The 15313-nt window shown below is 43.0% G+C and overlaps 1 protein-coding gene across 4 annotated transcripts in view; it reads right to left on the reverse strand.

Annotated features, from left to right (window-relative positions):
- Positions 1 to 15313, reverse strand: part of Tet (Ten-Eleven Translocation (TET) family protein) — a 214941-nt gene that overhangs the window by 37929 nt on the left and 161699 nt on the right. For all 4 annotated transcript variants that reach the window (XM_075694244.1, XM_075694247.1, XM_075694245.1 and 1 more), the window contains 2 exons: positions 10211 to 10292; positions 7581 to 7883 (listed from right to left, as the gene is read on the reverse strand). In XM_075694244.1, the coding sequence (XP_075550359.1) occupies positions 7581 to 7883; positions 10211 to 10292 (385 nt within the window). The remainder of the gene's footprint in view (positions 1 to 7580; positions 7884 to 10210; positions 10293 to 15313) is intronic.

A 15313-nucleotide genomic window follows, 5' to 3' on the forward strand; every position in this document is an offset into this window, starting at 1 on the left:
GGGAAGTGTTCTTGATTGTTCTTCAAAAAGAATTGAAATGTTGCATCGGTGCGCCCTCTTTTTAGAGGGCAATCAAGGGAAAGTGGTTTAATAGAAGCCATATAGGGGTCTTGAGTTCAGCAGCAGTGCCAACCACCCACCACCGAGCCCAACATGGGGACGGAGCAAGTCTTACGAGTAAGACAAGCCCTCGCCAGTTGTACGGTGCTACTATAACCCAATCTGGAGTACCCAAGGTTGGCCACCCACACAAGGTTAACCCTCGCTGCCAAGAAAGTCGGAAGTATATAGAAGAGAGGAGAAGACAGGAAAGATTGAAAGGAAGAGAGAAAGACGCAGAACGGAGAGGGGGTCAGGAAAAGGCAACTACCGATTTCCCCCGGGTGGGTCAATTGGGGGGTGCCGTCTACGTGAAGCCAAGGTCAAAGAGGTGTGTTGCCTCCGCCGAGGGGCTGTAAAGGTCCAAACACCCGACATCGGCTCAACTCCCAGGATCCCCTTTACCCCGGACACGGCAAAGCCGCGCACGGTTAGACGCAGGAGGGTCCAACCCCCATGTGCTCGGGTACGTGGTGTTGCAACACACGACAGCAAATTATTAGACAGTTATACAAAGTAAGGATAGTAGTTTTATCGGCAGTATAACCTTGTAAACATTTGCTTACGAACTAAACTAACAAGCATGGTGTCACGCATGCACAGGCAAACATGAACACATCTCACTCGATGACCGTGGACACTTGCTGTCAAAACGCTGGCGTGAGGAAGAGTGGCATCAGCAGCAAGTGAATTGCCCTTCGTGCTGCCTCCCAGTTCAACATGAACTGAGCAGCGAGAACGCAGCGCACACGAAGCTGCGCCTAGACTTTGTACCCACCACAGATTACTTTTAAGATAGGGCCTGTGCGGTTACATTGAGCTGCGCAGTAGTACACTCCCCCCCCCCCCTCCCTCCCACTGCTGCCTTGTGCAATGAAAGACAGTGTGCTTCCTCCCCACATTCTTCCCATGTGCGTGCGAGATCAAGCCACCATCCTTCTCAGTTCACCCTCGCAAGCTTTCACTTGGTACCTACAGCCTACGGCATGCGACTGCAACCTTGTCGCACTTGGACTTTATGTGGAACATCATGGCACCGGTGCCGAGGGCGGAAATTCGCCCAGAGTGTCCAGTGTAATTGCTCTCACAATTAAATATTCACTGGGACAGTATGTATTGCTTCGCACATTTGGGAATGCATATGTTGAAAGTAGTGCTAGTCTGAGGGTTTCTGTCAAGTGGATACGATTTCATTGTTGCTTTGCTCCATTCATGCAATTGCAATCTGTGCCATAGCCCTTTTGGACACAAATGAACTCTGCTGAAAATTTACTACATTTATTGCACCCTAAACATCAATAAAGAGGTACTGCACTAGAACAAACAGAACATTTTAAGTTTTGCTGTGAAATTAATTGTCTACAGACATGGACAAACCCCTGAATGCCAAAAACTATTTCTGGTACAGTAACTAAACAAGCAATTTAACATGCAATGCACTTAAAACACAACCGTTTTAGAAGTTTGCCTATTACAATTGCAATCAAAATCAACAAAAGACGAGAACCTACTACACAGCTGCATATTCACATTGGCAGTAGACACCCAGATGTCCATCTTTCAGTGCTTTTTTTCTTCAACACACTTTGCGCAATCCCCACACAGGTCAAATCAGAGGTGTCTATGTATGCAATGCAACACAATCTAAAAGTAATTCCATTTATTAAAGGGACCACTAAAGTGAAACAATAAATCAGTTTAGACTAATGAAGCATTGTTTGAGAACCCTGCAGGCAGTCGTTTAAAAGAAATAGTTTGATTATTAGATGAGAAAATGAAGGTCCAAGTATCAGTATTTGAATTTCGCGCCGAAACCCCAGCGCCGGTATGTCAGCGTGACGTCAGGGATTCCAAAGTATGTTTTCGCATTTGGGCCGCGTTGGCTGAGTAAAGGTTCCCGAAACTTGCCATGTTTAATATTTGGTTCCTTTAGAACATAATGTAGTCAATCTGTACCGCTATATATAATTAGTAGGCCCTAGAAGATGCCATCAAAATCCAAGACGTCACAGCCCCCAGGTGTGGGAACTTAAGTAGGCGTCGCCACCCGTATTTCGTTCTTGCACTTTTTCTGGCTTACCAAGCATCTCATCGTTGTAAGAGTGGTGTTTTTGGTGTTGTAGAACGGTAATTTACTGATGCAGAAGAAATCATTTTTCACTTCAGTGTCCCTTTAAGGTTTGTGATTCTCAGATGTTACCTTCGCATTTACAATTGCAGCTGCAGTGCCGCAAAGGCTAAAGTAAATAAATAAAATGTAAGTCATGGAAGGTAATTGATGATTACAATGTTGGCAAGGTTGGCAATTACAAGGTTGACAAGTTGACATGTCCAAATTCCCTGAGTTTTCCAGGTTTTCCCTGAGTTCCTTTGCAAAATTTCCTGAGTGGCACAGAACTTTGTTCTATGTCAAGACGGGCTGACATCATGTCACCCGATACTGCCACTCTCTAGTAAACACGTTAAAAAATAAAAATACAACTTAATCCAGTTTGAACAGTAAGGAGTAGTGTTTATTTTATTCCAAAAGAAAACAGAAGGGAGGAATTACTCAAATGCACAGTGAATATAATATCTTCAAAAAATATGGCAATATGCACTGCAAATCGAGTCGAACATTCTGAAATACGACTAAAAAGGAGATGTATACAGAAACAAATATTTTCGAATACGAGCTATTTCTATCAACTGATAGAGAGCTCAATGGTATGAGGCTTGAGCTTTGCCACAACCGAGATTCTCTCTCAGAAGCTGGAAAGTCAACCTCAACTTTCCTGACATATTCTCAGCCTACGCACAACTTTTTAAAGAGTTCATTTTGGTTTGAATGAGGGACACCTGCATCTCGGCGTCAGCCAACACTTTGTGTTTTCAGCTCAAGCTCCTTTAAAGAAATGGCAGCACACTTCCTTTTCCATTCATTCCTCAATGCGTCAGTCCTTTCTGCTCTCGTCCTCCTTCCACCGCGCAGTTGCCCCACAGACCATTTGAGGCATGCACTTGTTCAGTTGTACAGTCAACGTCCGATTTTTCGGGCTCCCTAGAGGCAATGAAAACGTCCGAAAAATCGGGCAGTCCCATAAAATGAATGCAAGTTTTTTACTATACTTAAGGGCTCAAATTGCCACAGGTATGTCTGAAAAAGCTCTGAAGGCCTCCCAGTACACATATTCGGCATACCGGTGCTCGTACTGTGACGGGAGATGGCCGGTGCATGCATGTAAAATTAAGGAATAGATACCGCGTCACCTGACAATTGCCCCTTCACACACTTGTTAAGCTTCACCGCAATTCTTTGCGTAGGCTTCACCGCATAACATTTTTGTATTGAAGCAAAACTTACTTTCAGAAACTGGCAAAATACAACGTGCCGTGCTTCCCGAGCTTTGAAGCCATTGGCGAGGATTACAAAGGCTGAGTCGGCGCCATTACTAACAGCGGTGAATTGGTAACAGTAGCGAACGTCGAAGTAGCTTGGCCTAGCGTTGTCGCGGTGGTGGCTACGGCTACCAGCGGATATGCGTGCGAGAGCGCCGGTTCGAGGCGGCAAGTTAATCAAAATGGCGGCGACGGTGGCTTTGATTAAAGGGACACTAAAGGCAAATGCTAAGTCGACGTGGACTGTCTTAAATACCAATCCAGACAACCTCGCAACCCTTGTTTCGCGCCATGAAAAGACTTAGTTCACGAGAAAATTGCATCTGAAGGGTCCGGATGGTTTTTTCAAAATTCAAATCTCCCTTCACACAAACGGGGGGGGGGGGGGGATGACGTTGCATACGCCATCACCACCATATACCACCCTTTGCTGCCATCAAACCCCAACCGACAGAAGGCGCTACCGAGCCAAGACAGACTGGTGGCTCCGCCGTTGCAGCTGCTTTTTGGTCAAGTCGCGTGGACCGTTCGGGTATCCCACGGCATCACATGGAAGTTGAATTCTCTGCTACTTGCAGTTAGCGCGAGTTTAGCGAGCCAGCAAAACCAGCGTAGCACTACGCGATAACGAAACTAGTGAAACGCGAAAGCGTGGGCGGCGCGGAGTCGAGTGAAAATGAAACCTTTTGACCGCCTGCGTCGTTGTCAAGGTTAATTTCAATGAGTTCTTGTTTCTTAAAAGATGAAATAGAACTGGACAAGTGGCATTTTATTTCGTCTTAAAGTACAATATAAGGATGTTTCTTGCAATGGATGGTTGACTACTTGTGGCAGAATTTAACAGAGGTGTGCTTTCGTCATCGGACAAGTGCTTGAATGTCCCGGGGGAGTCTCTAACCATGTTCTGCATTTACCTCAATTTCTCTATTATTAAGGCTCTGTTTGCGATAATATTGACGCCTTAGAGATTCTCGAGAACTAATCTATCACTTTAGCTTGACTTAAAGGGCCCCTGAAACGGTTCGGACTAATTTTGTAGACACATAGGGTACAGCTAATCATTCGCACCACAGCTTGTGTGAAACGTCTCATATTAAGAGGGCTACGGACGATTACAAGTCACATCCGCCGTGGTTGCTCAGTGGCTTGGTGTTGGGCTGCTGAGCACGAGGTGGCGGGATCGCATCCCGGCCACGGCAGCCGCATTTCGTTGGAGGCGAAATGCGAAAACAACCGTGTACGTAATTTTAAGTGCATGTTGAAGAACCCTCGGGGGAGGGGGGGGGGTCAAAATTTCCGGAGTCCTCCACTACGGCATGCCTCATCATCAGCAAGTGGTTTTGGCACGTAAAACCCCATAATTTAATCTTTTTAATTACAAGTTACCCTCCTCCATAGTCATGCATTTTCTCCTGAACTCGTTCGCAGAGTGATCGTGGTTAAGCTCCGCCTTCACTAGTTCTGCGTCATGATGGCACGTCATGTCGTCGACTTCCGATTCTCTAGGAGGGAACCCGCGAAGCCTCTCCTAACTCTCCGCCAGCTGCTTGGCAGTCGACCCCAAGCGAGAGCTATTGAAGCAGCGTGAATTGCGAGCATTCTGTAGCGACGCCGAACGTGTCTGGTATTCTGGTAACCACAGGCGAGCTGGGCTTTTAGATGGAACGGTGGTGGCATAAACTCAAGCTGATGAAGCAACTTTAGCGTAGACGTAACTGATCGGTCTCCACGGTCCAGTCACCCGTTGTCGCAGAGCTTAACCAGCCAAACAAAGAGCTAATATTGCTCTAATCAAGTGTAAAACATCGTAAACATTTACAAAAACGATGTGTTAACGATTATACTCTTGCCAAAAATTTACACCAGCAGCAAAAAAGGATACTGAAGTACTAAAGTGCCAAATAGACGACACAAGAAGAGAGACGGACGAGCGCTCGTCCGTGTCTCTTCTTGTGTCGTCTGTTTGGCGCTTTAGTACTTCAGTAACATGCACCAACTAGCCCAACAAAAAGTTCTCCAGGAAAGAAGAATACATTTCCTTGCTGCTACTGTGTGTGGTTGAGCTCTGTGCCACCAGGTGGCTGCACTGTGCAGACCATTCACATTTGCGCTTCTGCTCATCCCGTGAACCAGATGGTCAAACGGCCAGGTCCTGTTCCCTTGTGCTTGCGTTTACCCTAATACCGGACTCACGAAATGCTATTGTGTTAGTAATCTTCCGGTGGAAAGTGACGACCGTAAACTCTCAAATCTTGACGCCAATCACATAGCGGCAGTCCAATGCGCTGCAGCCAGTCCGCTCGTTTGCTGCCTTGCAGAGGGACATGATGTCGCAGCTTGAGATATTGCCAGTCGCTACGTTTGCAGCCCACAACGCAACAAAGTCGAATCATAGTGCTCGCGAAATGACTGAGACTGACTCTTACCGCGGAGCTCTCGTCAAAATGGAGCACGCTGTAAGACAAGCAGACGACGCTTGCTGTGTGCTGGAAGTGCTTAAGTGTAGTGAGAAATTGTTCTTGGGCATTCTCTTTCAGTTACTTTCTTTTTATAGAAACAAATTAACTAACATTCCAACTATTACAAACATCATTTGTTCACCATAAAGGTGGAAAAATTATCTATGACACGCCCTGGGCAGCCAATCAGATAGCTCGCCCTGCTGACGTCAATTGGGTGATTTACGTCATATGGGTAGGGGCGGCTGAAAATTCCGCCGAGAAGTATGATGCGATCGGCAGCGATGTAAATTTTTAAAACCTTATAATAAATTACAGGCTTTACACGGAGCACTTAGATGCGTCAATTAATGATCAGAAGGACCTACTCTAATGACTCAGTACATTTATACAAAAACGTCAAAATCGCTTTTTGTGGGCGAAAGAGGTCAGCGTCACGACCAGGGAGGAAAAAAAAGAAAGGAAGACACCGGGACGATCGGAGCGGCGAGAAACTTGCTCGCAGGGCCCGCCCTGACGGCAGCGCAAACTCGTGGCATAGTGTTTTCTCGGTTGTTTACATTCCTTTCTTACGTCGATGTCACAAGATGCTGCGTTTTGCATTTGGCTGCGCGCACATACTTTAAAATTGATTTTAAATATGTTCCGAGCTGTATTCGCCCTTCATATTTCACAGACGATGTGTGTGTGCCCACATAAATCGATCTCACACGTTAACTCGACTTCAGAATTTTGTGTCAATACTCTTGAATGCCGTTTCGGACATGCGGTGAAGGCAAAAAGTCTGTAAAGTGGGACGGCGAAGGGTTCTTGCATCCGAAATTTCATATGTTCTTATACATTGACTCTATGGTGTACGCGGTGGTGCCGCGAAGCCGTCTAAATTATCGGGCATTTCCAAAAATCTGACGTCCGAAAAATCGGTCGTTGACTGTACACTGGCAACTCCTCCAGCTGACGACACGGCATCAAAGACAATTAGTTAAGATTCCTCTCTGTTAATCGAGCTAGCATTAGCAAGACTTTCGTCTCTTTCAATAAAGTTACGGCTACTTTTCTACGATAGAAGCACGAATTCCCCGAGTTTTCCCTGAGTATTTCCAGACTATTCAAAATCCCTGAGAATTCCCGGTATTCTCAGTTGGTAGACACCCTCCGGTTAGCTACCCGAACATTGCGATTTGTCAAGCAAATAATGTTTGCCTCTGAAGGGGCTAAATTGTGCTTTCTGCAACTGGCAATTTTCCAAAAATCTCTATAACTTGGAGAGGAAGTGATATAACTTCATCTTGGGCATTTCTAACATGATTGCCCAGCCAGTTTATCCCTCTAAGATCTAGCACATGATGTATTAAAGGACACTATCTTTTCATGCTTCACAGTTACACCTATTTGAAAACCCTTTTTTTTAGTGGTTTCCTCATTATAGAGAATATTTGATGTGCCATAATATCAGTTTACACAAATTCATATAACATCATTATAATTTTTCTACATGTCCATTCAACATATTTTTTTTCTTTGCTAGTAAACATTGTATTCAAGTCTTAGCTTGCAAGTCCTTCTTGTGCATCTTAAAGTATTTTGTTGAGCACATTTTCAAAGCAACCAGCCAAGCCTTGCAAGTTTGATAGTAAAACTTACTGCTCATTGGTGCCACAGCGGCGCTGAGTGGGGAAGCCAAAGTTGACTGTTTTGTGGACAACTGTGCGATATAGGTCGTCGGCCATGTCTGCATGGACACCGTCCCATGCTACGATGGCCATGACAATATAGGCTGACAGGCAGCGATGACCTTGCCGATGTCGCAGTACAGCCAGCACCTTCTCACTGGGACTGCTGCGCCGTATCACCCACTTGGCCACAGGGCACCCCTGGCTTGTCTTGCCCTCCTTGCCCGTGTACAGCACCTTCTCAATTCGTAGTGCACTGCCCGTCTCATTCAGCCTAGACAAGTAACCCACCAGAGTGAGACAGATTGCAGCTTTAGTCGTGATGACAAAACAAGCCTACTTTAGATCTTGCGTGGTGCAGCACAACCTATCCTCTATTGTTAATGAGGTTTTTGAGTCACGACAACAAACTTCATTTGCTTTGGGCATGATGATGACATGGCTGCCACGCCCATATGCCTTACTGGCACTTACTTTTAATAACCAAAAAAAGTTGCAAGGGCACCAAAAGGTGTGCACTTTTCCTAAAAACATAGTCAGACCTTGATTTAGCAAAACACGGTTTTACAAAAAATCTTTTTATTTAGCAAGGTACTTTCGATTCCCTGAAACATACTTATAGAGCCATATGTGTCAAAAGCCTCAAGGAAACAAAGTGAGTTTGACATCTTGCCTGATTTAACAAAGTTATTGGAAAAAATATAAGTAAAGAAACAGGTCACTGGAAACCTGTTGTGTTCAAAATTCTTCAAAATTTATTTATATAGTGCTAGTGTGAAAGCATTATCATGCCAGTTTAAGATGGGCCATTTTTCTTTTACAAGACTCCCAGTTGCTTCAGCACTGCAAACTCAGTGTGGTAAATGAGATGGCAACTGCCACGTGGCAGGCCACAGAGCGATCAATGGCTGTGAACTGTTTCAAGCATGCCTGGTTTCAATGTGCAATGGCAAACCTACACTGGGCAACACGAGCCCATCACACAAGTGTGAGACTACAACATGCTCCTGAGAGCACCTTCACCGGTTGGACTTGGCACTAGCCTGCAATTACGCAAGTGGTGACAATGATGTTGACACTACCAAGCTGCTGAATGATGAAGTTGTGAGGGTTGTCAGCGTAGATGAGCAGCCAGAAGACATGGACAGTAATCACACCTTCAAACTTTTCATGCTGGCAACAGTTCCGGCCATGGTTGCCATTAACCTTAAGAGGAAGCTTTAGCTCCGGTGCTCCTATTTAAATACATGTAAAAGGAGCATTCATTTTTCTCAGCAACCACTGCACCAAACTTGACGAGGTTTGTTGCATTTAAAAGAAAAACTTAAAATCTAGTGACTGTTGGTTTCAAATTTTTGTTTTAGGTCGTCAATCTTTTATTAAAAATTGGTAAACATTGAAAATTTTCAAAAATCGAAGCTATCAAGTTTACAACTCTTTAACTCAGCGACGGAAAATGGTAATACAATTCTGTGAATTCCATCTAATAGTACATCTAAAGCGGACAAAAATGATATGTTACACAAGAATCTTGAAAAATTTAGTAATATGGAAATACAGCTTTTGCAGAAACCTCGTAAACAACGTAACAAATTCATGCAAGATGTAAAATGACATATCAAATTTGTCCACTTTCAATTATCTAATGGATGCCATTCACAGAACCGCGATATCTGTTCTTGATGCAGAGTTGTGAATTTGTAAACTTCGTGCTTCTATTTTTTTTCAAACTTCTGAATTTTAAAAAATTATTTAAAAAAAACTCAGGCCCTAAATCGAAATTCCGCTTCCAACAGTCACTAGAATTTAGCTTTCTCTCTGAAAAGCAACAAATTTCATTAAAATCGGTCTAGGGGTTATCTCACGAAAACGTTTTTGTGTTTTACATGTATTTGAATAGGCCGCGACGAAGTTGGGCCCGAGCTAAAGCTTCCTCTTAAGGTTTGCCAGCTTCCATGAAGGAACAGAAGATCCACTCATCAGGCTTACTGTGTGCAATAAGAATCCACAGCCCACTGCTGGCAAAGCCCATACAGGCATATATTACATCTTTCTTGCTCCCTCATAAATATTTTGTTATTGACTATAAGTGCTTTTGATTTAATGAAGTTCTCAATTTAACAAAATAAATCATCGGTCCCAGTGACTTCATTAAATTGAAGTTTAACTGAATTACAACAATCATGTGACACTAATGATCAGATACAAAATAATACAAAAGTGCTTGTTCTTGTTCGCTGGCTTCTTGCAAGTAAAAGCAAACAATTTCTGAGAAGCTGCATGCTTTTTCCCAGTCAAAATGACATCAGGTACAAAACTCCTCATAAAGGTAAACAGTGTTTTTCCATCTTTGTGTCTTGTATCTTTTAGCCACCGGCAGGTCTCAGAGGGAAGGCAAAGAGATCCTGACACCCAATCTCATTTCGAAGTTCATACACCAGGGCACACAAGTGGATAAGTGGACAGCATAAGTCAGCACACGAGTCCAAACAAAACAGCCAATGCAAAAAGCTTCAATCCTGCATTTAATATACTCATAAGTAAACAGATGTTAGTGAATATGCATACACCATTATATGATAAGCTTAAGGACTGACTCACCTTCGCTCAAGCATTTCCCTAATTGCGGCCACAGTTGGACCAGAGCCAAGGTGAGTGTAGTAGGGTGACTTGTCCAGAGGTGCTGGGCACAGACAATTTTGAGTACCATAAAAATGTTGAAGCTTACCAGCAGAAGCATCACAGCTAGCTCATACCTGCATTAACCTAAAGCTTCTCAATGTGCTTGCTCCAATTTTTTAGCAGCGATAATTCATCACTTGTGCTAGCTGTCAAGAATATACACTTTAATAATATTATCCTGTCATATCTGCATCAGCACAAAAAGATCCTCCCTGGCCATCATCCCCCTTCCCACCACGAATATGCTCACGGAATGCCAAAACAATTAGAAATCACACCAACAACATAACCTCCACAGACCTACATCTACTACTGCCTCTTCTGAAGGCCTGGCAAGTCCTCATGTACAAAGCTGATATTGGCATCACTTTTACCCTGACATCTTCATCTAGTGGCAAATTCATACACCCCTGGAAACAAACCAGTAATTGTCCAAGCTGTTCTCATCATCAGTGCCCAAATCATCATCTCCTGTAGCTTTGTTTTGATTGGTCACTTTTAGGTATATTCCAGTAAACACTGAGTGGCCAGGCCAAAAGGCAGAATGCCTATCGCTTTAGTGAGGTGGTACTAAATTCCATGTCCCACAAGTGAAAGTTTCCCTGAAAGTTTTGTCAAGAACACTGCCCAGAGTCTGACTTGCCTGACCTGCTAAAAACAATGCTCTTCCCTTGATATGGCACCTTCTTTGGTTATGCTCTGCCTTCAAGCTCCATAGTCGATACCACTACAGCACAATTACCAGCCTTGAGGGCTGGATCTAGCTGGAGGTGAATGCAAAGGACATTGCCATGATAATCTTCACTTTCATGCACAACTCTGGGATGTCCCACTTCCTGGGCAGCTGTTCCCTACCCAGCTCGCAGCTCAGGTAAAAACATTCCTGTGCACTGAAAATTCTCACATCTCTTTTGCACCTTCACAAAAATGTGGTGTTGCCAAAGCATTTGCCCATTCTTTTCAGGGTCTGCTTTATGCACTCCCATGGTGATTGAAGGCCTTTCAAACACAACTAAAGCTGTTTCCAGGCTCTTCTGCATTAATCAATAGACTGCTAATAAAGAAGCTTTTATGCCACCCTGGCAACTACTGTAACAAGGGTGTTGTGCACCGTATGTGAAGCTAATATGTATTTTACTATTACCACACTAGAAGTAAGCAACTTAACCACTTCATCTGTGCAATAACAAAACAAGTTCTGTACATTTTAGACACCTAAATCATCATATTTTTTCCTAAATTGTAACATCCACACCATGGTGGAAGCAACTGTGTAAGTAGAGCTTATTCTATTTTCTCCCTACAAATAACTGTTGTCAAGTTGACCTTTTAAAATGTTAGAAACCTTCAGATTTCTATTATTCTGGTCATAAATTATGTTCCCAGTTTTAATAACAAGTTTCAGCTTCGCTGGTTCCACCAATTGTTTAATAGAAGTTTCTTTTTTTTTTTCCTACAGCTGCATGTTCTGATTTTTGTTATGATTTATATCTTTCTCCCAGGCATCTTGTATTTTGAAATGAGAATTCATTGTACATCCATCGCAGGTGGAGTTATAACATATGTATCAATGTGGTTTTCTTAAAGCATGTTTTCAAAGTATTTACATGAAACAACTGCTCTCTATAAACACTCTAGCAGGTAGCTTTATAAAAAAAATGGAGGTTAGCATAGCAGGTGAACATGCCACACTGTTCAAATTGAAGCTGATATAGCACCAAACGTGTGTCATCTGTTCTTTTTTTGTCCTGATTTTGATGTGCTACGCCTTTCGTCTACATCTGATATAGCAGCCCTCAGTACTTGCACAGTAAACAGAGGTCATCTGTTGTAAACTCCTCGGGAGATAATCTTTCACAGTGTTTATAAAGCTCCAGTTTAAAATTCTGCAACTTTCAAATACGAAAAAGCTTTCCAGAAAATGCAAGAAAATAGTTTAATGCTGCACTTTCATCTGCTTTTAGAATTATGCTATATTTTATAAACATTCCACATCAACAAATGCAGTAGCTGCTAATAGCACTGCCACTGCTTCAACACAAAAAGCAGCATGAATGGTTCATTGAACTCCAAGATTTGGAGAGATTTTTTGGCATTAGCTAAGCAGTCAGCATAATTTGTCACCTCTGCTGTGCACACAGCTAGCAGGAGAGGATCCCAAACCTTCCTTTTTCTTAGGAGCATGTATATAGTCCCGACAAGAGTGGAGGAATGAACACTTGTGCTTCATTGTGCTGCAGAAATTAAAGAGCCCCTCACCAGTATTAGACATTGTAAGCAAAGAAGTGCGGTGTGTAGGTCACATAATCATGATCACCTATGCAAAATATCACACCACTAAATGCCATCAAAGCAACAAATTTTAAACAAAATACTGTTTGCACTTGTTGGCACAGCCAATCTCCTCACTATCTGTCCTACTGAAGGGCGACGATGCTGGTGCGCCATGCTACGTTACAGACCAGAAGGCATCACACCGGTCAGTTGGTCCCTATGCAAAACCTCCAAGCCAATTTCCCCACACAGCCGAAATTTCATACTCGACTGCATACGACTGCATACGACTGCATACTAGCATGAAACATATGCATGCCTGGTTCCTGCATGCACCTACTATGCTTGCAGTACTGTGCAGTGGCTTGCCACTGCTGCAACAAGCTCTTTATCAACACTTCAAACTATGCTGACCAGACAGCATGCCCTTCTGCCACGGTAGAGCTCCCTGCATTCCACCATATTGTACTAGATGATGGCGCCACACTGCATGCAGTTGCTCCCTTGGGGATGGGCCATGCCACCATGTCGACTGAACTTATGCCTTTTTTTGCTTAGGTATGGGAGAACAAAGAGGAGGAATGTGACCTGTGGATGGCTGGTCGAAGTGGTGCGAGAGAATTCCTGTCACAATGAGGCGAGCTTGCCTCCTACGACACTTGGTTTGCCTCTATCTTTGTTATTACTCAGCTCTTTATAAAATTCTTGTGGAACAGTGATCAATCACTACGTGGCACTTCAGAAGTCCCTGCATATAATAAAATTTCAAACAGAGTTGAGGGGCCCTTAAACGATTGCAGGGCACACTGCACTATGTTGTTGGTAACTGCCTATAATCTCGTGTCTTTTGCACAGTACACAAACACTTCTCATAGTACATCAGTTGAAGTATGTAAAAGCATCAAATTTAATGAAATTTTAAAAACTGGAACTTGAGGAAGTGATGCACACACTATGCTTCGTCTCACTGACTCCATGCAGTTTAGCAAAGCCTACAGGTCATGTCAGTCAACCAAAAATGAGAAGCAGAAAAGCGCTTGTCTGATGTCCACCGCCAATACCCTTCTGCACATTTTCAGCTCAATGAAAGGGGCATGAGGCTTAGCAGCACACAATGGGTGAGCCCTTCTCCCGTCCCCAAAGAATGCAGTTGGCTCTAGCTTTTTATTGGCTGACACCAGCCGTAGTTTCCCCTGCACTGTACAGGGCAGGCGAGAAACAGTAATGTCTTACATTGTAGAAAGCCTGTCCTGGTAACCATGGTGAGCTACATAAAAGCTGGCAGAGTTGACAGTGACATGCCATGTTGCTTGCCCAAGGACTGCGAACCTTAGTAACACATCACAATTTCTTAGCTAGAGATCGAACCAGTAAACTCCTCAACTTCTGACACCACCACGTTTTTTCACGTTTTTTTGTGCCGAATTTTCCCATAGGGCTACTGCAGGCACTGAAGTATGTCACTACCAATCAAGAGTTTCTTTAGAAAGGCCTTCTGTTTTTACATACAACTTACTCCTGGCAGAACAGCTTCTGCACAAAAAACTTGACATACTTTGGAAGATTACGTTAAGTACATGAACAATAGCAAGTTCCACAGTACATGAAAGAAATTTGTGATTGCTTTCAAAACAATGTATCTGTCTTGCAAAGGTTTCCTGAAGTCGTAAAGTATGCAAGACATAAAAAAAACACAGTGTTATATAACACTAACATCTAAATTCAATATCTAAGAATTTCGAGTTTTTTTACTGGCTGCAGCTGTCAGTGCCCACACAGCTGCAATTCCACTTCCACAAGTTATGCTCTCATCTGTAGTTCTGTTTTTCATTAGACTAATGCACATTTTTTTTTTACAGTGGAGCATCACTAAGCCTAGTTAGCATCATTCTTTTCCCACACAATAGCAGAGAAGACTTTTTTGCAATATCTTCCAGTCAAACCTGCGCTACCTCATTAAAGCGATGATACCAGTGACACCTCTTCAAGCTAAGTTGGAAGTGCGCAAGCACCTCAACCTAGCAAGCACTGCCAAAGTTAAACATCTGATGTAATGCCTATTCTCATGGCATAAACAAATTTCCTACAACATTTCCTGATAGTCATGTAACCCTTTTTTTTTTTTTTTTTAATTTCACTAATTTTAATACAGCCTAAGTGTTCTACTTTCTATTTCTTCAACAGTATTTCTTCACAACTTAAGCCATTTTAGAGAGCAACATGTAAAAATTGCTGAAGTGTGAAAGAGGAGGGGGGAAGGGTCTAAAAGAGCAAAACCTAACGAGATTGAGACTGGCTGTAATTCCTGTCTCTGCATTAGCAGCAATTAAAATAGGAAGCTAATCTACAGACTACTAAAATATACATATATATATATCCCACTGAATCCATACCAATTGGACAATTTATGAGTGTAATGCACAATACAATACTGCTTTAAATTGACTGCAGCACAAATCAACATAGCTATTTCATGCGAGTGGGAAAAAAGGTTAACTGTATTAATCCACAAATAAATAGGACTATAGCACGAGAACTGCACACTCCAACAGCAAAATGCAAGCAGCGAACATCAGCAAGTTTGTGAAGGTGTAAAAACTGTGGTAGTTATGTTAAAGTAAGCTTGCCAAGCAGTGGTAGCCATCAAAAATTGTATGGAGTAATTCTACCTGTTCCCATGAGAAGAGCCACTATAAATACTAAACTCTACCTGAGGAAGGCATGTTTGCATGGACAGAGTAATAGTCT

This window comes from Dermacentor variabilis, chromosome 1, assembly GCF_050947875.1.
Source record: "Dermacentor variabilis isolate Ectoservices chromosome 1, ASM5094787v1, whole genome shotgun sequence".
Lineage (NCBI taxonomy): Eukaryota > Metazoa > Arthropoda > Arachnida > Ixodida > Ixodidae > Dermacentor > Dermacentor variabilis.